The sequence below is a fragment of the Entelurus aequoreus genome, linkage group LG03 (assembly GCF_033978785.1).
Source record: "Entelurus aequoreus isolate RoL-2023_Sb linkage group LG03, RoL_Eaeq_v1.1, whole genome shotgun sequence".
Classification (NCBI taxonomy): domain Eukaryota; kingdom Metazoa; phylum Chordata; class Actinopteri; order Syngnathiformes; family Syngnathidae; genus Entelurus; species Entelurus aequoreus.
The window spans coordinates 63821884-63846132 of record NC_084733.1 but is presented as its reverse complement, the minus strand read 5'-3'; the positions used below and the strand labels follow the sequence as shown (position 1 = coordinate 63846132).

The following is a 24249-nucleotide window of genomic DNA, read 5'->3' as shown; positions in this document are numbered from 1 at the left end:
GGGCATTTTTACCACTGTGTTACATGGCCTTTCCTTTTGACAACAATCAGTAAACGTTTGGGAACTGAGGAGACCAATTTTTGAAGCTTTTCAGGAGGAATTCTTTCCCATTCTTGCTTGATGTCCGGGGTCTCCGTTGTGGTATTTTAGGCTTCATAATGCGCCACACATTTTCAATGGGAGACAGGTCTGGACTATAGGCAGGCCAATCTAGTACCCGCACTCTTTTACTATGAAGTCACGCTGTTGTAACATGTGGCTTGGCATTGTCTTGCTGAAATAAGCAGGGGCGTCCATGATAATGTTGCTTGGATGGCAACATATGTTGCTCCAAAACCTGTATGTACCTTTCAGCATTAATGGTGCCTTCACAGATGTGTAAGTTACCCATGCCTTGGGCACTAATACACCCCCATACATCACAGATGCTGGCTCTTGAACTTTGTGCCTAGAACAATCCGGATGGTTCTTTTCCTCTTTGGTCCAGAGGACACAAAGTCCAGTTTCCAAAAACATTTTGAAATGTGGACTCCTCAGACTACAGAACACTTTTCCAATTTGCATCAGTCCATCTTAGATGAACTCGGGCCCAGTGAAGTCGGCGGCGTTTCTGGGTGTTGTTGAAGAATGGCTTTGGCTTTGCATAGTAACATTTTAACTTGCACTTACAGATGTAGCGTTGAACTGTAGTTAAAGTTAAAGGCCTACTGAAACCCACTACTACCGAACACGCAGTCTGATAGTTTATATATCAATGATGAAATCTTAACATTATAACACATGCCAATACGGCCGGGTTAACTTATAAAGTGACATTTTAAATTTGCCGCTAAACTTCCGGTTCGAAACGCCTCTGAGGATGACGTATGCGTGTGACGTAGCCCGACGAACACGGGTATGCCTTCCACATTGAAGCCGATACGAAAAAGCTCTGTTTTCATTTCATAATTCCACAGTATTCTGGACATCTGTGTTCGTGAATCTGTTTCAATCATGTTCATTGCATTATGGAGAAGGAAGCCGAGCAAGCAAAGAAGAAAGTTGTCGGTGCGAAATGGACGTATTTTTCGAACGTAGTCAGCCACAACAGTACACAGCCGGCGCTTCTTTGTTTACATTCCCGAAAGATGCAGTCAAGATGGAAGAACTCGGATAACAGAGACTCTAACCAGGAGGACTTTTGATTTGGATACACAGACGCCTGTAGAGAACTGGGACAACACAGACTCTTACCAGGATTACTTTGATTTGGATGACAAAGACGCAGACGTGCTACTGTGAGTATGCAGCTTTGGCTTTTTTTTGCGTATGTACGTAACTTTTTTAAAATATATAAGCTTTATGAACCTTGGGTTAGGTGAACGGTCTTTTGGGCTGAGTGATTGTGTGTGTTGATCATGTGTTTGAATTGTATTGGCGTGTTCTATGGAGCTAGGAGCTAGCAGAGGAGCTAGGAGCTAGCATAACACGTACCGTACCGTACGTGCGCGTCACGTACGTAACTTTTTAAAAATATATAAGCTTTATGAACCTTGGGTTAGGTGAACGGTCTTTTGGGCTGAGTGATTGTGTGTGTTGATCGGGTGTTTGAATTGTATTGGCGTGTTCTATGGAGCTAGGAGCTAGCAGAGGAGCTAGGAGCTAGCATAACAAACACGCAGGTGTTATTATGCAGGATTAATTTGTGGCATATTAAATATAAGCCTGGTTGTGTTGTGGCTAATAGAGTATATATATGTCTTGTGTTTATTTACTGTTGTAGTCATTCCCAGCTGAATATCAGGTACCGTGAGTATGCAGCCTTGGCTGCTAAACATTCGATAACTTGACCGTATGTGCGCGTCACGTACGTAACTTTTTAAAAATATATAAGCTTTATGAACCTTGGGTTAGGTAAACGGTCTTTTGGGCTGAGTGATTGTGTGTGTTGATCAGGTGTTTGAATTGTATTGGCGTGTTCTATGGAGCTAGGAGCTAGCAGAGGAGCTAGGAGCTAGCATAACAAACACGCAGGTGTTTTTATGCAGGATTAATTTGTGGCATATTAAATATAAGCCTGGTTGTGTTGTGGCTAATAGAGTATATATATGTATTGTGTTTATTTACTGTTGTAGTCATTCCCAGCTGAATATCAGGTCACCCCCGGCTCTCACAGCATCTTCCCTATCTGAATAGCTTCAACTCCCCACTAGTCCTTCACTTGCACTTTACTCATCCACAAATCTTTCATCCTCGCTCAAATTAATGGGGAAATTGTCGCTTTCTCGGTCCGAATCTCTCTCACTTCATGCGGCCATCATTGTAAACAATAGGGAACTTTGCGTATATGTTCAACTGACTACGTCACGCTACTTCCGGTAGGTGCAAGCCTTTTTTTTATCAGATACCAAAAGTTGCAATCTTTATCGTCGTTGTTCTATACTAAATCCTTTCAGCAAAAATATGGCAATATCGCGAAATGATCAAGTATGACACATAGAATAGATCTGCTATCCCCGTTTAAATAAAAAAAATTCATTTCAGTAGGCCTTTAAAGTACCAATGATTGTCACACACACACTAGGTGTGGTGAAATGTGTCCTCTGCATTTGACCCATCCCCTTGTTCACCCCCTGAGAGGTGAGGGGAGCAGTGGGCAGCAGCGGTGGCCGCTCCCGGGAATCATTTTTGGTGATTTAACCCCCAATTCCAACCCTTGATGCTGAGTGCCAAGCCGGGAGGTAATGGGTCCCATTTTTATAGTCTTTGGTATGACTCGGCCGGGGTTTGAACTCACAACCTACCGATCTCACTCTAAACACTAGGCCACTGAGTAGGCCCAGTAGTAGTTACTGACAGTGGTTTTCTGAAGCCCATGTGGTGATAACCTTTACACACTGATGTCGCTTTTTGATGCAGTACCGCCTGAGGGATTGAAGGTCCGTAATATCATCGCTTACGTGCAGTGATTTCTCCAGATTCTCTGAACCTTTTGATGATATTACGGACCGTAGATAGTGAAATCCCTAAATTCCTTGCAATAGCTGATTGAGAAATGTTGTTCTTAAACTGTTGGACAACTTGCTCACGCATTTGTTCACAAAGTGGTGACCTTTGTTTTGGAATGACTGAGCATTTCATGGAAGCTGCTTTTATACCCAATCATGGCACCCACCTGTTCCCAAATAGCCTGTTCACCTGTGGAATGTTCCAAATAAGTGTTTGATGAGCATTCCTTAACTTTCTCAGTTTTTTTGGTCACTTGTGCCAGCTTTTCTGCAACATGTTGCAGGCATCAAATTCCAAATGAGCTAATATTTGAAAAAAATAAAGTTTTCCAGTTCGAACGTTAAGTATCTTGTCTTTGCAGTCTATTCAATTGAATATAGGTTGAAAAGGATTTACAAATCATTGTATTCTGTTTTTACCATTTACACAACATGCCAATTTCACTGGTTTTGGGTTTTGTATATAACAGTGTTCTGCTGTTTTTAAAGGCCTACTGAAATGAATTTTTTTTTATTTAAACGGGGATAGCAGATCCATTCTATGTCTCATACTTGATCATTACGCGATATTGCCATATTTTTGCTGAAAGGATTTAGTAGAGAACATCGACGATAAAGTTGCAACTTTTGGTCGCTGATTAAAAAAAGCCTTGCCTATGCCGGATGTAGCGTGACGTCACAGGAGGTAGGATTCTTCACAATTCCCCGTTGTTTACAATGGAGAGAGAGAGATTCGGACCGAGAAAGCGACGATTACCCCATTAATTTGAGCGAGGATAATGATAAATGATAAATGGGTTATACTTGTATAGCGCTTTTCTACCTTCAAGGTACTCAAAGCGCTTTGACAGTATTTCCACATTAACCCATTCACACACACATTCACACACTGATGGAGGGAGCTGCCATGCAAGGCGCTACCAGCACCCATCAGGAGCAAGGTTGAAGTGTCTTGCCCAAGGACACAACGGACGTGACTAGGATGGTAGAAGGTGGGGATTGAACCCCAGTAACCAGCAACCCTCCGATTGCTGGCACAGCCACTCTACCAACTTCGCCACGCCTTAGAGTGACGGACTAGAGAGGCAGTGCAGAGTGTATCTTTTTTCGCTCTGACCGTAACTTAGGTACAAGGTCTCATTGGATTCCACACACTCTCCTTTTTCTATTGTGGATCACGGATTTGTATTTCAAACCACCTCGGATACTATATCCTCTTGAAAATGAGAGTCGAGAACGTGAAATGGACATTCACAGTGACTTTTATCTCCACGACAATACATCGGCGAAGCTCTTTAGCTACTGAGCTAACGTGATAGCATCTGGCTCAAATGCAGATAGAAACAAAATAAATAAATCCCTGAGTGGAAGGATAGACAAAAGATCAACAATACTATTAAACCGTGTACATGTAACTACACGGTTAATAATTCTCAGCCTGGCAAAGCTTAACAATGCTGTTGCTAACGACGCTGAAGCTAACTTAGCAACTTAGCAACTGGACCTCACAGAGCTATGATAAAACATTAGCGCTCCACCTACGCCAGCCAGCCCTCATCTGCTCATCACCACCCGTGCTCACCTGCGTTCCAGCGATCGATGGCGCGACGAAGGACTTCACCCGGTCACAGATGCTGTTGGCGGCTAGCATCCGCTAGCGCGTCTGCTATCCAAGTAAGTCCTCCTTGTTGTGTTGCTACAGCCAGCCGCTAATACACCGATCCCACCTACAACTTTCTTCTTTGCAATCTCCATTGTTCATTAAACAAATTGCAAAAGATTCACCAACACAGATGTCCAGAATACTGTGGAATTGTTCGATGAAAACAGAGCAGTATGGTGACACATTGGGTATGAATACTTCCGTTGCCGTCGTGACGTCACGCGCATACGTCATCATACATAGACGTTTCCAACCGGAAGTTTAGCGGGAAATTTAAAATTGCACTTTATAAGTTAACCCGGCCGTATTGGCACGTGTTGCAATGTTAAGATTTCATCATTGATATATAAATTATCAGACTGCGTGGTCGGTAGTAGTGGGTTTCAGTAGGCCTTTAAGGATCCACTGTTAGTCAAAGATCATCTATACGACGACAGTTTTCTGATGTTTTTAATAGTCACGAAATAGTCATCTATATCTAGGGTTGGGTATCGTTTGAATTCGAACGATTCCAAATCCGATTCTTTGTTTCGATTCCGATTCCTGACGATTCTCGGTTCCGATTCTTTTAAGAGGCAGGGTCAAAAAAAAGTTTAGGATATTTTAAATGAGCTAGCTAACCTACAGTCTTTCTGAATGAAATAGTCTGACATTCCCCATCAATTTTAATTCTATTAACTTTTTATGAACTTTACTATAAATTCCTCACAGGGCTGTTTTCAACTAGAACATAAATATCAAATCTATGAACTTGAATATAAATATTATAAATTATGAATACATTTTCCCAGGGGTACACTTTCCTCAAGAGAGCTTTATTTTTGAAAACCTCATGAAAACACATTTACACATAAGTGTATGATGCTGCAGGAAACCTCATGAAAACACATTTACACATAAGTGTATGATGCTGCAGGAAACCTCATGAAAACACATTTACACACACAAGTGTATGATGCTGCAGGAAACCTCATGAAAACACATTTACACACAAGTGTATGATGCTGCAGGAAACCTCATGAAAACACATTTACACACACAAGTGTATGATGCTGCAGGAAACCTCATGAAAACACATTTACACACACAAGTGTATGATGCTGCAGGTACTTAAAAATGTTACCGTGCTACCACTGATGGGCTAACCTGGTGCAGAAAAGCAAATAAACAATAAGAAACAACTTGCAAAACCCAGTCCAGATTAGCAGCAGGTACAGTATAAAATCAGAGACAGTTTTCATTTAGGAAAATGACCATATCCGCCTTCTCAGGCAGGATGCGTGAGCGTTCTGGACAGATAGTGTCTCCTGCTGTGGAAAATACACGTTCGCTGGGTGTGGAAGAAGCTTGAACGCATAAATAGGAGAAAGCGAGATATGACAGCAAAGGATAAGTCTTTTGTTGGTTCCACCGGACCACCACCATGCAGCAGGGTCGTCAGACATAAGTATCGGTGGAACGTCCTGGTACATCTGCAGCTCTCTCTCCACTCGTTTCTTGATGGACATGGAGCTCTGTTATTTCGCGGTTATTTCATTTTTTTTTGTAAAGTAAAGCCACACTTTCGACCGCCGACGCCCGCTATCCATGCTTGAGCTTGACTGACTCGCTCGGCTATGCTAACACTTCCGGCGGTGGGCGCTTCTTCGTTGGTGTTCAGCGCCTTCTTCTTCCGGTTCGGCGGACATATTTTTTCCGGTCGGCGGACTGGTATCGAAAATAGGAATCGAAATTTAAACTTTTGAACGATTCCGGGAGAATCGGAAAGTTAGTCCCGGTTCCAATCGATACTCAATACTCGATACCCAACCTATAAGAACTTAGTTGACCGATATAACAGGACAGCTCTACCGTTTTTAGGAACTGACTGCTAGTCTAACATCCTCTCTCTGAGAGCAGCGCTCTGCTGTTTTTAAGGATCTACTACTAGCCAAAGATCATCAAAATCACATGTGTCAAACTCTAAGTCCAGGGGCCAGATCTGGCGTACCAAGTCATTAGGCCCTTTTCCACTACAGGAATTTTATCAAGAAATAAAGTTCCCTCTGTGTTTCCACCAAAAACTACACGGGTAGATTTATTGCTCCAGGAACTTTTTTAGTCCTTGCCAGCTAGATGAGACTTTTGGAAGGTTCTTTAACGGGGCGGGCTGTGCTGTCGCACGCTGATTGGTTGAACAAAGATGGGGGCGTTCCTAAAACGTATTTTTCGAACACACGGCCACCATAGAGTGCTAAACGACTAAAGTGGAACTATCTTGCAGCGTTTTTACTCAGTCGCAGTCTTTAAACTACATGCAGTTTATTGTTTATTAGTTTGACAAACTTCATTTCGTTACGCAAAGTTACGAATAATGGACAGACTCTTTTAAAAATATTTACAGAGAAGTATGAAGCCGGACTTAAGAAACGACCTCAGCTGCTTACTACTCTAGACTTTGTTGGATAAATGTGAAATAAAAGGAGGCAGTAAAGGTAAATAACATTAAATATTAACTATTTCCTTTATTACATGTTGTAAAAGTAGTCAGTTACACTCCATTTGTGTAGTTATTAGCCTCAACCAAAGTCAACAGAATGCTAATGCTAGCAAGCTAACGCTAAAGCTGATGTGTTTGTGCTGTCGGCGTGAGATAAACACTGACATTTATTATTTATATATGTTATTTACAGATAAACACTGACATGTATTATGTATATATTGTTATTTACAGATAAACACTGACATGTATTATGTATATATTGTTATTTACAGGTAAACACTGACATGTATTATGTATATATTGTTATTTACAGATAAACACTGACATTTATTATTTATATGTTGTTATGTACAGATAAACACTGACATTTATTATTTATATATTATTTACAAATAAACACTGACATTTATTATTTATATATTGTTATTTACAGATAAACACTGACATGTATTATTTATATATTGTTATTTACAGATAAACACTGACATTATTATTTATATATTGTTATTTACAAATAAACACTGACATTATTTATATATTGTTATTTACAGATGAACACTGACATTTATTATTTATATATTATTTACAAATAAACACTGACCATTATTATTATTTATATATTGTTATTTACAGATAAACACTGACATTGATATTTAGGCAAGGCAAGGCAAAGCAACTTTATTTGTATCGCGCTTTTCATACACAAGGCAGACTCAAAGTGCTTCACAGACAACAAAGTGAAATGAAAGAAAATAAAAGCAAAATTAAAATGCAGACAATAAAAATAAAAACAGTGCAGACGTTAAAAGTTAAAAGATTAAAAGATTTAGCTGAAAGCTAAGGTGAATGAAAAAGTCTTCAGTCTAGTTTTAAAAGTAGTCAGAGTTGGGGAAAGTCTGACATCTTCAGGAAGTTTATTCCAGCTATTTGTTGCATAGTGACTGAATGATGCTCTCCCTTGATTTGAGTTTACTCTTGGAACCGCTAACAGATTGGTCTCAGAAGATCTTAGTGATCTAGAGGGCTTATATAGTGGGAGCATATCAGTAATATACTTCGGCCCTAGACCATGTAGTGATTTATATGTGAGCAGGAGGATTTTGAAATCAATTCTCTGATGTACAGGGAGCCAATGTAAGGATTTAAGATTTGGTGTAATGTGCTCACATTTTTTGGTCTTTGTTAGAACTCTAGCAGCAGCGTTCTGAACAAGCTGTAGCTGCCTGACAGTTTTTTTGGGAAGACCTGCAAGGAGACCATTACAATAGTCTAGCCTACTGGTAATAAAGGCATGTACAAGTTTTTCAAAGTCTTGAGCTGACATGAGCCCTCTAAGTCTTTTTACATTTTTGAGGTGATAGTAGGCCGATTTTGTTACTGATTTGATGTGACTGTCGAAATGTAAATCAGAATATAAAATAACCCCAAGATTTCTGGCTTTATTTGAGGTTTTCAGGGACAGTGATTGAAGGTGTTGGACGACTTTAAACCTTTCTTTTTTAGCACCAAAAACAGATATCTCAGTTTTATCTTCATTTAGTTGTAGGAAATGTTGGCACATCCAGTGTTTGACTTGCTCAATGCACTGGCACAGAAGATCTATGGGGCGATAGTCATTAGGTGATAGCGCTACATAGATTTGGGTGTCATCGGCATAGCAATGATGGTCAATGTTATTATTTTGCATGATTTGTCCTAGTGGGAGCATATAGATGTTAAATAAAGTCGGCCCCAAGATTGAACCATGGGGGACTCCACACATTACGTTGGTTGGTTCTGATACAAAGTCACCAATGGAAACAAAATAGTTCCTATCTTGTAGATATGACTTGAACCAGCTTAAAACTGTGCCTGAGATCCCCACCCAGTTTTCCAACCTGTCCAAAAGTATTGAGTGGTCGACAGTGTCAAATGCAGCACTGAGGTCCAAAAGCATTAATACTGAAGTTTTGCCAGAGTCTGTGTTTAGACGGATGTCATTTATAACTTTAAGAAGGGCCGTCTCTGTGCTATGAAGAGGTCGAAATCCTGACTGGAAGTTGTTGTGGCAGCCAGTAGAAGCCAAGAAGTGATTTAGTTGTTGGAGGACAACTTTCTCAATTATTTTACTTATGAATGGTAGATTTGAAATTGGTCTGTAGTTGTTGATAACAGAGGCATCTAGGCTCTGCTTTTTTAGAAGAGGTTTAATGACTGCAGTTTTGAAAGCCTTCGGGAAATTGCCCGATTGAATAGAATTATTAATTATTTGCAAGACATCTGTTGATAGGCAGTCAAAAACATTCTTAAAGAAGTTGGTAGGTAAAACATCAAGGCAGCAGGTGGATGACTTTAGAGCTGTCACCGTTTCCACTAGAGTTTTAGAGTCTATGGCATTAAAGCTTGCCATCATTGCTGTGTTACTTTTGCCTAAATGGGTTGGATTTATATATTGTTATTTACAGATAAACACTGACATTTATTATTTATATATTGTTATTTACAGATAAACACTGATATTATTATTTATATATTGTTATTTACAGATAAACACTGACATTTATTATGTATATATTGTTTAAAAATAAACACTGACAATTATTACTTATATATTGTTATTTACAGATAAACACTGACATTTATTATTTATATATTGTTATTAACAGATAAACACTGACATATTTTATATGTTGTTATTTACAAATAAACACTGACATTATTTATATATTGTTATTTACAGATGAACACTGACATTTATTATTTATATATTATTTACAAATAAACACTGACATTTTTTATATATTGTTTTTTACAGATAAACACTGACATTATTATCTATATATTGTTATTTACAGATAAACACTGACATTTATTATTTATATATTGTTAATAGATAAACACTGACATATATTATTTATATATTTTTACAGATAAACACCGACATTATTATTTACAGATAAACACTGACATGTATTATTTATATATTGTTATTTACAGATAAACATACATTTATTATTCATATATTGTTTTTATTATTGATATATTGTTATTTTCAAATAAACACTGACATTAATATTTACAGATAAACACTGACATTTATCATTTATATATTGTTATTAACAGATAAACACCGACATTATTATTTATATATTGTTATTTACAGATAAACACTGACATGTATTATTTATATATTATTTACAGATAAACAGACATAATATTTATATATTGTTATTTACAGATAAACACTGACATGTATTATTTATATATTGTTATTTACCGATAAACACTGAAATTTATTATTTATATATTATTTACAGATAAACACTGACATAATATTTACATATTGTTATTTACAGATAACCACTGACATGAATTATTTATATATTGTTATTTACAGATAAACACTGACATATATTATTGATATATTGTTATTTTCAAATAAACACTGACATTTACAGATAAACACTGACATTATTTATATATTGTTATTTACAGATAAACACTGACATTTATTATTTATATATTATTTACAGATAAACACTGACATTTATTGTTTATATATTATTTACAGATAAACAGACATTTATCATTTGTATATTATTTGCAGATAAACACTGACATGTATCATTTATATATTGTTATTTACAGATAAACAGACATTTAATATTTATATATTGTTATTTACAGATAAACACTGACATGTCAATCAATCAATCAATCAATGTTTATTTATATATTATTTATATATTGTTAATTACAGCTGAAATGGACCAAAATGAATCCCCTGACCTTCATGCATTCATCATTCATCGAGAGGACGACTTTCTGACTGTTGGACATTGCGGACAAAAGCCTGACTTTTTATGAACAATTCAGTGTTACGTTCCCCATAGTGTTGGTTTGTTTGTTTTGTGTTTCTTCTTCTATTTGTTTGTACAGGTCACACTCCTTCACTGCCTCTGCTGCCAATCAACCGGTTCCTGTTCCCAGCTGCTCCTCGTTTCACCTGTTAATCAGCCAGCCAATCCCGGTCCACCATTCATCCTCCCAGCCTGTTTAAAACCACCTGTTCACCACTGGATCAAGGGTGGATTCTTTTTCTGACATGCTGTGTGAAGTTTTGAGAGACGTTACTTTGTCTTTGGCGCTATTTTGTTTTGTAATCATTTTTGTTAAGCTTTTTGCTAAACTTGTGCTACCTGTTTTTTTTTGTCTTCGTTTTTCTTGACCTTTCAACTTTTGTAAGTATCTGCAGCCTAGTCTTGGGAAAGGTTAGACAGAGGCCTCTATACACTACACACGTAGGATTTGTTTGTGTATAGAGACACCAGGCTTAGTGGTGGCTGTCACCCTTGTATGTTTTGGACCCCCTCTTTGGCTAGAGTAGGTAGGTAGGTTTTTGGTTTGTGCTAATTAAATAGCTTTAGATAGTCAGCTTACCTTTTCTTTTCTAGAGGTGTGTTTTGGTATGTTTTGTTCATTTCTTTGACAGCACCTGTGTTCCAAGCTAGGCTAGTGTTGTGTCTTGTTGTAACCCCCCCATGGTTACTTTTCAATAACACTAGTTTTTGTTTTCAAATCTTGGCTTCTGTGTCTTTAATTTACAATTAATTTGGTTTATACACTTTTATGTTGCGTTCCCCCAACGATCCCTAGACTCTGAGCCATTCAGGGAACGTAACATAAATTTAGTGTGCCCCAATTCCCGGACAAGCCCCCAATTTATGTTACGTTCCCTGAATGGCTCAGAGTCCAGGGATCGTAGGGGAACGCAACATGAAAGTGTATAAACCAAATTAATTGTAAATTAAAGACACAGAAGCCAAGATTTGAAAACAAAACAACAAGACACAACACTAGCCTAGCTTGGGAATACAGGTGCTGTCAAAGAAATGAACAAAACATACCAAAACACACCTCTAAAAAAGAAAAGGTAAGCTGACTATCTAAAGCTATTTAATTAGCACAAACCAAAAACCTACCTACCTACTCTAGCCAAAGAGGGGGTCCAAAACATACAAGGGTGACAGCCACCACTAAGCCTGGTGTCTCTATACACAAACAAATCCTACGTGTGTAGTGTATAGAGGCCTCTGTCTAACCTTTCCCAAGACTAGGCTGCAGATACTTACAAAAGTTGAAAGGTCAAGAAAAACGAAGACAAAAAAAAACAGGTAGCACAAGTTTAGCAAAAAGCTTAACAAAAATGATCACAAAACAAAATAGCACCAAAGACAAAGTAACGTCTCTCAAAACTTCACACAGCATGTCAGAAAAAGAATCCACCCTTGATTCAGTGGTGAACAGGTGGTTTTAAACAGGCTGGGAGGATGAATGGTGGACCGGGATTGGCTGGCTGATTAACAGGTGAAACGAGGAGCAGCTGGGAACAGGAACCGGTTGATTGGCAGCAGAGGCAGTGAAGGAGTGTGACCTGTACAAACAAATAGAAGAAGAAACACAAAACAAACAAACCAACACTATGTGGAACGTAACATTCAGTACACTTAATTTTTTCAATCATATGTATATTATTGCTTTGTATTTCAATTACTTACTTTTTAGTAAAAGAACCGTGACCTTATATTGTCTGTTTATTTACATGGTATCAGTGTAGAAATATAGTAAACCACTTCTCCACACGCCATCACCCTGATTTGTATAAACTACCTCAACTGTGAAATACAGTGGAAACACAAACCACACAATTCTACAGGAACACATATTTTCAGGAACTAGAGGTTTCTTGAACCTCTTTTGGCAGAAAAGGGCCTCTCTAATATGGTCTGCCACATAATTTAATGTGGCCCGAGACGTCATTCAATGTGACACGCCATGTATTTCAATGTGGTCTTCCACATCATTTAAAATAATCCCCCACATCTTTTTAACTGGTCTTTCATATCTTTTAATGTAACCCACCACATCATTTAAACTGGACCAGTGCCTCATCATTCAATGTGGTCATTTAATGACGTGCCAAGCCACATGATTTAATGGGGTCCGTCACATCATCCAATGTGATTGGCCATCCATTTGGTGTTCCACACATTTAAAATGGTCCCCCCACATCATTTTATCTGGCCTGCCACGTCATTTAATGTGGTCTTCCAAAACATTTCAGGACGAGCCGGTCCACCTGATTGAATGTGGTCCGCATGATTTAAAGTGGTCTGCATGATTTAAAGTGGTCTGCATGAGTTAACGTGGTCTTTCACAACATTCCATTTTGCCCGCTATGCTAATTAAAGTGGCCCGGCACGTCATTCAATGTGGTCCACCACAACATTTAATATGGCCCAGTACCTAATTCATTTTTAATTTAAAATGGTAAATGGGTTATACTTGTATAGCGCTTTTCTACCTTCAAGGTACTCAAAGTGCTTTGACACTATTTCCACATTCACACACTGATGGCGAGAGCTGCCATGCAAGGCCCTAACCACGACCCATCAGGAGCAAGGGTGAAGTGTCTTGCTCTAGGACACAACGGACGTGATTAGGTTGGTAGAAGCTGGGGATCATACCAGGAACCCTCAGGTTGCTGGCACTGCCACTCTCCCGTGCGTCATATCATATAAAATTGTCCGCCACGTCAATAAATGGTGTGCCAGTCCACATGACTTAAAGGCCTACTGAAACCCACTACTACCGACCACGCAGTCTGATAGTTTATATATCAATGATGAAATCTTAACATTATAACACATGCCAATACGGCCGGGTTAACTTATAAAGTGACATTTTAAATTTGCCGCTAAACTTCCGGTTCGAAACGCCTCTGAGGATGACGTATGCGCGTGACGTAGACCGGCGAACACGGGTATGCATTCCACATTGAAGCTAATACGAAAAAGCTCTGTTTTCATTTCATAATTCCACAGTATTCTGGACATCTGTGTTCGTGAATCTGTTGCAATCATGTTCATTGCATTATGGAGAAGGAAGCTGAGCAAGCAAAGAAGAAAGTTTTTGGTGCGAAATGGACGTATTTTTCGAACGTAGTCAGCAACAACAGTACACAGCCGGCGCTTCTTTGTTTACATTCCCGGAAGATGCAGTCAAGATGGAAGAACTCGGATAACAGAGACTCTAACCAGGAGGACTTTTGACTTCGATACACAGACGCCTGTAGAGAACTGGGACAACACAGACTCTTACCAGGATTACTTTGATTTGGATGACAAAGACGCAGACGTGCTACTGTGAGTATGCAGCTTTGGCTTCTAAACATTTGATCGCTTGACCGTATGTGCGCAACTTTTTTTTGCGTATGTACGTAACTTTTTAAAAATATATAAGCTTTATGAACCTTGGGTTAGGTGAACGGTCTTTTGGGCTGAGTGATTGTGTGTGTTGATCAGGTGTTTGAATTGTATTGGCGTGTTCTATGGAGCTAGGAGCTAGCAGAGGAGCTAGGAGCTAGCGTAACAAACACGCAGGTGTTTTTATGCAGGATTAATTTGTGGCATATTAAATATAAGCCTGGTTGTGTTGTGGCTAATAGAGTATATATATGTCTTGTGTTTATTTACTGTTGTAGTCATTCCCAGCTGAATATCAGGTACCGTGAGTATGCAGCCTTGGCTGCTAAACATTTGACAGCTTGACCGTATGTGCGCGTCACGTACGTAACTTTTTAAAAATATATAAGCTTTATGAACCTTGGGTTAGGTGAACGGTCTTTTGGGCTGAGTGATTGTGTGTGTTGATCAGGTGTTTGAATTGTATTGGCGTGTTCTATGGAGCTAGGAGCTAGCAGAGGAGCTAGGAGCTAGCGTAACAAACACGCAGGTGTTTTTATGCAGGATTAATTTGTGGCATATTAAATATAAGCCTGGTTGTGTTGTGGCTAATAGAGTATATATATGTCTTGTGTTTATTTACTGTTGTAGTCATTCCCAGCTGAATATCAGGTACCGTGAGTATGCAGCCTTGGCTGCTAAACATTTGACAGCTTGACCGTATGTGCGCGTCACGTACGTAACTTTTAAAAAATATATAAGCTTTATGAACCTTGGGTTAGGTGAACGGTCTTTTGGGCTGAGTGATTGTGTGTGTTGATCAGGTGTTTGAATTGTATTGGCGTGTTCTATGGAGCTAGGAGCTAGCAGAGGAGCTAGGAGCTAGCGTAACAAACACGCAGGTGTTTTTATGCAGGATTAATTTGTGGCATATTAAATATAAGCCTGGTTGTGTTGTGGCTAATAGAGTATATATATGTCTTGTGTTTATTTACTGTTGTAGTCATTCCCAGCTGAATATCAGGTACCGTGAGTATGCAGCCTTGGCTGCTAAACATTTGACAGCTTGACCGTATGTGCGCGTCACGTACGTAACTTTTTAAAAATATATAAGCTTTATGAACCTTGGGTTAGGTGAACGGTCTTTTGGGCTGAGTGATTGTGTGTGTTGATCAGGTGTTTGAATTGTATTGGCGTGTTCTATGGAGCTAGGAGCTAGCAGAGGAGCTAGGAGCTAGCGTAACAAACACGCAGGTGTTTTTATGCAGGATTAATTTGTGGCATATTAAATATAAGCCTGGTTGTGTTGTGGCTAATAGAGTATATATATGTCTTGTGTTTATTTACTGTTGTAGTCATTCCCAGCTGAATATCAGGTCACCCCCGGCTCTCACAGCATCTTCCCTATCTGAATAGCTTCAACTCCCCACTAGTCCTTCACTTGCACTTTACTCATCCACAAATCTTTCATCCTCGCTCAAATTAATGGGGAAATTGTCGCTTTCTCGGTCCGAATCTCTCTCACTTCATGCGGCCATCATTGTAAACAATAGGGAACTTTGCGTATATGTTCAACTGACTACGTCACGCTACTTCCGGTAGGGGCAAGCCTTTTTTTTTATCAGATACCAAAAGTTGCAATGTTTATCGTCGTTGTTCTATACTAAATCCTTTCAGCAAAAATATGGCAATATCGCGAAATGATCAAGTATGACACATAGAATAGATCTGCTATCCCCGTTTAAATAAAAAAAAATCATTTCAGTAGGCCTTTAAAGGCCTACTGAAACCCACTACTACCGACCACGCAGTCTGATAGTTTATATATCAATGATGAAATCTTAACATTATAACACATGCCAATACGGCCGGGTTAACTTATAAAGTGACATTTTAAATTTGCCGCTAAACTTCCGGTTCGAAACGCCTCTGCGGATGACGTATGCGCGTGACGTAGCCCGGCGAACACGGGTATGCCTTCCACATTGAAGCCGATACGAAAAAGCTCTCTTTTCATTTCATAATTCCACAGTATTCTGGACATCTGTGTTCGTGAATCTGTTTCAATCATGTTCATTGCATTATGGAGAAGGAAGCCAAGCAAGCAAAGAAGAAAGTTGTCGGTGCGAAATGGACGTATTTTTCGAACGTAGTCAGCCACAACAGTACACAGCCGGCGCTTCTTTGTTTACATTCCCGAAAGATGCAGTCAAGATGGAAGAACTCGGATAACAGAGACTCTAACCAGGAGGACTTTTGATTTGGATACACAGACGCCTGTAGAGAACTGGGACAACACAGACTCTTACCAGGATTACTTTGATTTGGATGACAAAGACGCAGACGTGCTACTGTGAGTATGCAGCTTTGGCTTTTTTTTGCGTATGTACGTAACTTTTTTAAAATATATAAGCTTTATGAACCTTGGGTTAGGTGAACGGTCTTTTGGGCTGAGTGATTGTGTGTGTTGATCATGTGTTTGAATTGTATTGGCGTGTTCTATGGAGCTAGGAGCTAGCAGAGGAGCTAGGAGCTAGCATAACACGTACCGTACCGTAAGTGCGCGTCACGTACGTAACTTTTTAAAAATATATAAGCTTTATGAACCTTGGGTTAGGTGAACGGTCTTTTGGGCTGAGTGATTGTGTGTGTTGATCAGGTGTTTGAATTGTATTGGCGTGTTCTATGGAGCTAGGAGCTAGCAGAGGAGCTAGGAGCTAGCATAACAAACACGCAGGTGTTATTATGCAGGATTAATTTGTGGCATATTAAATATAAGCCTGGTTGTGTTGTGGCTAATAGAGTATATATATGTCTTGTGTTTATTTACTGTTGTAGTCATTCCCAGCTGAATATCAGGTACCGTGAGTATGCAGCCTTGGCTGCTAAACATTCGATAACTTGACCGTATGTGCGCGTCACGTACGTAACTTTTTAAAAATATATAAGCTTTATGAACCTTGGGTTAGGTAAACTGTCTTTTGGGCTGAGTGATTGTGTGTGTTGATCAGGTGTTTGAATTGTATTGGCGTGTTCTATGGAGCTAGGAGCTAGCAGAGGAGCTAGGAGCTAGCATAACAAACACGCAGGTGTTTTTATGCAGGATTAATTTGTGGCATATTAAATATAAGCCTGGTTGTGTTGTGGCTAATAGAGTATATATATGTCTTGTGTTTATTTACTGTTGTAGTCATTCCCAGCTGAATATCAGGTCACCCTCGGCTCTCACAGCATCTTCCCTATCTGAATAGCTTCAACTCCCCACTAGTCCTTCACTTGCACTTTACTCATCCACAAATCTTTCATCCTCGCTCAAATTAATGGGGAAATTGTCGCTTTCTCGGTCCGAATCTCTCTCACTTCATGCGGCCATCATTGTAAACAATAGGGAACTTTGCGTATATGTTCAACTGACTACGTCACGCTACTTCCGGTAGGTGCAAGCCTTTTTTTTATCAGATACCAAAAGTTGCAATCTTTATCGTCGTTGTTCTATACTAAATCCTTTCAGCAAAAATATGGCAATATCGCGAAATGATCAAGTATGACACATAGAATAGATCTGCTATCCCCGTTTAAATAAAAAAAATTCATTTCAGTAGGCCTTTAACGCCATTTAATGTGACCCAGGACCCTAATCTAATGTGGCCTGCCACTTAATTCAACGTGGTCCTTCACGTCATTTAATGTGGGCGGCCATCATTTCGATGTGGGCCTCAACGAGTTTGACACCCCTGATCGTATATGCCAGTCAAAGATCCTCAATATGACAAAAATGTTAAGAACCTTCTGCTTGTCAAAGGTCCTCCATAACCATTTTTAGGACGTCTACAACTTTCAATGAAATGCTCTCCATAACGTGTTTACAGTTTTATAGGCGCTAACGTCATTCATGAAACTAGAAATAAGATGTGACACAACACTGGAGCATGTTGTCTCCTCGCTGGGTCCAAAGTCAAGACAATCTAAGAGTCCACTGCAGCAAATGCGAAGGTGAGAAGACGAGGGCGCCATGTTGCTCAGGTAAGAGCTGAGTGTAACATGGAGGCTGCCAGGTGAGTGCGGTCCTTACCGTAAGCGTCCTCCGCAGTGCTGGCACTGGTCCCCGACCCAGCCGGGGGAGCACACGCAGCTGCCCGTCGCCGCGTTGCATTGGCCGTTTACGCACGGCTTGTCGCACTCCTTGGCCTCGGCGCCTCCGAGCTGCCTGGCTAGCAGCAACAGCAGCAGCCCGGTGACCGGCGTCAGGCTCCGGCCTCCGGTACCGGACACCGAGCTGGGCCGCCGCGTCGCCCCGGACATTGTGTCGCTAAAGATGGCTGCTGGAGCCCAGACACTCCGCTACTTCTCCCAGCTGCTCGGCGGTAGGCGAGCCTGCCTTGGCCGCTCCAACGACCCTGCCGAGGTCCCGCTTCGCTGGTTCTAGAGGTGCCGGCTGTAGTGACGACTTGACGAGGCTAGGCCGAGCTCGGCGAGCCGCTTACATCTTTCCAGAGGTTCCGTTTCTCAGCGCCGCATATTGACGGCCAGAAGTGACGTCACGACGGCGGAAGTGCGTAATAAGCCGGGGGGCGGGGGGAGACTCTGGCGCTTTGCGTACCAGACACCGACAACACAACCACAGGCGCACACTTCTGTGCGGACTGCGGCTGCGCGAACACAGGGGCGCGACTATCATCTCCCGGGCCTCTCACGTGAAGGCGTCATTTTAAAACATATTTTAATGTTGCTTTTACCTTCACTTAGTTGATTTAAATATGTTTGATATTTGCATGACGCTCACCTTACAATAGAATGAAACCACACAGGCACTGGTCACGTGGGTATGAGTGATGCCGTACCAGGATGTAAATATAAGGACGCCGTTCACAAAACAGGGGAGACGACGCTGCATTTTGTGTTTTTATTATGCCATATCACTTTATAGTAAAAACGCTGTGTCCGTTTGAAAGGTCTTAATAAATCCACCTTAAATGTACTTTTATCGTATCTTTATCAAGTGTGTCATTTAAACACATCCCACCGCCTACTCTCAGACAAAACACTTATATTTGTTATTATATTACTGTATTTTAATGGTCCTATTACATACAGAATTAAATGCACAATTGTCATATAGTGCCATTAAATCTCTTCCTGTTGAGTTCTACAGAGCAGGGGCGGACTTACCTTCAGGCAAGCATGCAGGCAGTCGCTTGGGGCCCCTAACTGTATCATAAAATACAATTAATAAAGTTTTCCTTACTAAAAATGTTGTTTTGTCTTTTATCTATACATATTAGTGCACAATATGTAGTATTAATTACAATGTTTTTCAATTACCTTTTACTTCCGCCAGTGCATGTAAAAACCTGCACTGCAACATAATTTCCCCATAGTGGGATCAATAAAAGTCTATCCTATTGAAAACTGGTGTTGCGTATTATTGCTGATGTATTCCCACACAATTTTTTGGAGTACACAATGAAAAAGAGAACTACAGAAAGAAGAGAATTTATATATGCCTCATCTGTCTCGGTTTACCTGACACATGAAACACGACAAAAAAAATCCTCCCGCTAGCCCATCTTAAGGTGTTGCATATTACTGCTGATGTATCCCCACACAATTTTTATGGAGTACACCATGAAAAAGAGAACTACAGTAAGAAGGGAATTCATATGGCCCCATCCGTTGCGGTTTACCTGACACATGAAACATGACAAAAAATAAATAATCCCCCCTCTAAACCCCTTAAGGTGTTGCTTATTACTACTGGTGTATTCCCACACAATTTTTATGGAGTACATAATGAAAAACAGAACTACAGTAAGAAGGGAATTCATATGGCCCCATCCGTTGCGGTTTACCTGACACATGAAACATGACAAAAAATAAATAATCCCCCCTCTAGACACCTTAAGGTGTTGCTTATTACTACTGATGTATTCCCACACAATTTTTATGGAGTACATAATGAAAAACAGAACTACAGTAAGAAGGGAATTCATATATGCCCCATCCGTCACAGTTTACCTGACACATGAAACATGCCAAAAAATAAATATACCCCCTTCTAGCCCCCTTTAAGGTGTTGCTTATTACTACTGATGTATTCCCATACAATTTTTATGGAGTACATAATGAAAAACAGAACTACAGTAAGAAGGGAATTCATATATGCCCCATCCGTCACAGTTTACCTGACACATGAAACATGACAAAAAATATAAATCCCCCATCTATCTCCTGCTAGTCCCCTTAAAATGTGTTGCTAGTTTCTACCTCTGATGTTTTCAAATACATTTTTTATGGGGTACTCAATGAAAAACAACTACAGTAGGGAGGGGATTTATATGACACATGAAACATGACAAAAAAATAAATAAACTCCCCTCTAGCCCCCCCTAAGGTGTTGCGTATGACTGCTAATGTATCCCCACACAATTTTTATGGAGTACCCAATGAAGAAGAGAACTACAGTAAGAAGGGAATTCATATGCTTAAGATGCGACTTTAAGGTTTTACTACTTACGTATAAAATACTACACGGTCTAGCTCCATCCTGTCTTGCTGACTGTATTGTACCATATGTCCCGGCAAGAAATCTGCGTTCAAAGAACTCCGGCTTATTAGTGATTCCCAGAGCCCAAAAATAGTCTGCGGGCTATAGAACGTTTTCTGTTTGGGCTCCAGTACTATGGAATGCCCTCCCGGTAAAAGTTAGAGATGCTACCTCAGTAGAAGCATTTCAGTCCTATCTTAAAACTCATTTGTATACTCTAGCCTTCAAATAGACCCCCCTTTTTTAGACCAGTTGATCTGCTGTTTTCTTTTCTCCTTTGCCCCCTCGCCGGGTTATTCCGGTTCCGGTGACCATAGATGAGGTGCTGGCTGTCCAGAGTTGGGACCCGGGGTGGACCGCACGCCTGTGCATCGGTTGGGGACGTCTCTGCGCTACTGACCTGTCGGGATGGTCTCCTGCTGGCCCCACTATGGACTAGACTCTCACTGTTATGTGGATCCACTAGGGACTGTACTTAGAGGGGGGGGGGGGGGTTACCCACATATGCGGTCCTCTCCAAGGTTTCTCATAGTCATTCACATCGACGTCCCTTGTGTGGGCTCTGTGCCGAGGATGTCGTTGTGGCTTGTGCAGCCCTTTGAGACTTTTGTGATTTAGGGCTATATAAATAAACATTGATTGATTGATTGATTGATATGGTGGCATTTGTCGCGGTTTACCTGACACATGAAACATGAAAAAAAATGCCCCCTCAATCCCCCTTAAGGTGTTGCGTATTACTGCTGATGTATTCCCACACATTTTTTATGGAGTACACAATGAAAAAGAGAACTACAGTAAAAAGGGAATTCATATGGCCCCACTCGTCGCAGTTTACCTGACACATGAAACATGACGAAAAATAGAAATCCCCCATCTATCTTCTGCTAGCCCGCCTTAAAAGGTGTTGCTAGTTACCACTGATGTATTCCCATAAATTGTTTATGGAGTACTCAATGAAAAACAACTACAGTCGGGAGGAGATTCATATGACACATGAAACGTGACGAATTGGGGAGGTGCACTATTCACATTATTGAATATCTCTTTCCTGCCTTCCTTAAGCACACTTGTACACGAAGGCAGTAAGTTCAACACCTTCCGCTCATCAAAACTCTGAACACCAGGTTGACTGATGGAGGCCAGGTTTATTGACAATTGAAAGGGTGAAACTGTAAGACACATACATTGTAAATGTAAATGCATGGATTAAATGAATTTAATAATGTCATATCACAGACCACAGATTATCAAGTATTCTATTTGAATTAAATCTAAGTTTAACTTTGTCACACTTCACTGTACGAGCTGTTATAATTACTAATACCAGTGACAGAATGAGCTTTCTACTTAAATTGTCTTAACAGTACAACAAACGTCCACTAGATGGCGGGAGATGACAACAAATGAAAGTTAGCCGACCTGAACAGGTAATGCAATCAGAGATCGTCTAACACAGGGGTCACCAACCTTTTTGAAACCAAGGGCTACTTCTTGGGTACTGATTAATGCGAAGGGCTACCAGTTAGATACACACTTAAATAAATTGCCAGAAGTAGCCAATTTGCTCAATTTACCTTTAACTCTGTTATTATTAATAATTAATGATATTTATCTTTGTGGAAACACTGATCATCTTAATGATTTCTCACAATAAATATATATAGAAACAGATAAATATCAATATGCAACACTTTATTTTTATATTTTCTCTAAGTGCACATTTTTCAAATTGAACATTTTCAAATGATCACTTCTAAGACAGACTTGTGAAATCACAATATCCCATTTTAACTAGCTAGCCACTAACATTTTTTAACAAATCATGAATTACTTTGCACCATGTTTGTACAAATAATAACTCATGTAAAATACAAAAGTAAACTCTCAAATTTTTAAATCATGTCACACTTTGAACTGGACACCAAATCTGTTATCTGTTTCTTTGTCAGTTAGTGGGAAGCCTGCCATTGCATGCTGTTAACTAGTGTGTTGTACTCTGGTGTGTAACTTGACACTGCAACTCTGAGTGAGTCTTGCAGATGTGCATCAGTGAGGCGTGTTCTGTGTTTGTTCTTGATGAAGTTCATGTCAGAAAAGGCTGATTCACAAAGATAAGATTTTTCCTCATTGTTTGCGGAACCTTCTTAATCTTTTGGACATATTTTCACAGCAATCTGGCCTTAAGCTTAATTATGATAAATGTAAAATGTTAAGGATCGGAAATCTAAAGGGAACGTCCTTTCGAATGGAATGCAAAGTGCCTGTTTTGTGGACAGATGGACCAGTTAACATACTTGGTGTTGTTGTCCCAGAAAATCTGGAAGATCTAGGCTCAGTAAATTATGATAATCGACTAAGAAAGCTGGACAAAATTATGCAATTATGGAAAGGGAAATCCCTAACCTTGTATGGTAAAATGTCTATTGCCAACTCGTTAATTATTCCTCAATTTATTTATTTGTTTTTGTTATTACCAGCTCCATCACAAAACTTTTTTAAGATTTATGAGCGGAGGGTCTTCGATTTTGTCTGGAACGGCAAACCAGAAAAGATTAAAAGAAAGGTTTTGTACAAAGAGTATGAATATGGGGGCCTGAAACTTCTCAACCTTGAAGCTATGTGTCTGTCTTTAAAAGCATCAATTGTTCCAAAGATGTATTTAAACATTGAGTGGTACACAAATGTCCTGTTGGACAAAAAACATGTACTGTATCAAAAGAAATGGTATCCTTTTTTACAAGTGATCCCCTCCCAGAGAGTCTGCTGGGAAACATAAAGGAAACAATCCACTCATAGTGGTGTTTTCAATTTTATGTGCCAGAAAAAAGAGACGATATTTTGCAGCAGTTAATATGGATGAACTCTAATATTGTAATAGATGGAAAGCCTTTCTTTTGGAAAAATATGTTTGAAAGAGGAATCATTTTTGTCAATGATATTATCAATGAGAATGGTAAAATTATGAAGTATGATGAATTTAGAGCTATGTATGGTGATGCTTGCTCAAGCTTTTCATTTGATCAACTAACTGGAGTAATTGGGAAAAGATGGAAACAAATAATTAATTATGGAACTACTAAATTATTAGTTTGTAAACCTCTAATAAGAAATTCTACTTGGCAAAAAGGAACTAAAATAAATAGAAAAATATATAATTTTTATTTAATAAAGAAATCTTTGAAGGCTGCCTCATACAACACAAATGGAAAATGGGAGGACTTTTTTGACTGCCCGTTGCCATGGGATGCCATATTCAAACTAATCTATAAAACCACTATCGATGTGCAAAATCGTTATTTTCAAATTAAAATTATTTATAACTTCCTACCCACAGGGAAAATGTTAAA

At 39.5% G+C, this 24249-nt stretch overlaps 1 protein-coding gene across 2 annotated transcripts in view; it reads right to left on the bottom strand.

The window, feature by feature from the left end:
* LOC133646714 (attractin-like) overlaps positions 1 to 18917 on the bottom strand; it is a 194973-nt gene extending 176056 nt beyond the window's left edge. Inside the window, exon 1 of one of the 2 annotated variants that reach the window (XM_062042411.1) lies at positions 18428 to 18917. In XM_062042411.1, the coding sequence (XP_061898395.1) occupies positions 18428 to 18657 (230 nt within the window). In that variant the 5' untranslated portion in view covers positions 18658 to 18917. The remainder of the gene's footprint in view (positions 1 to 18427) is intronic. The other variant, XM_062042410.1, reaches the window with a different exon arrangement.
* Between the last annotated feature and the right edge of the window lie 5332 nt (positions 18918 to 24249).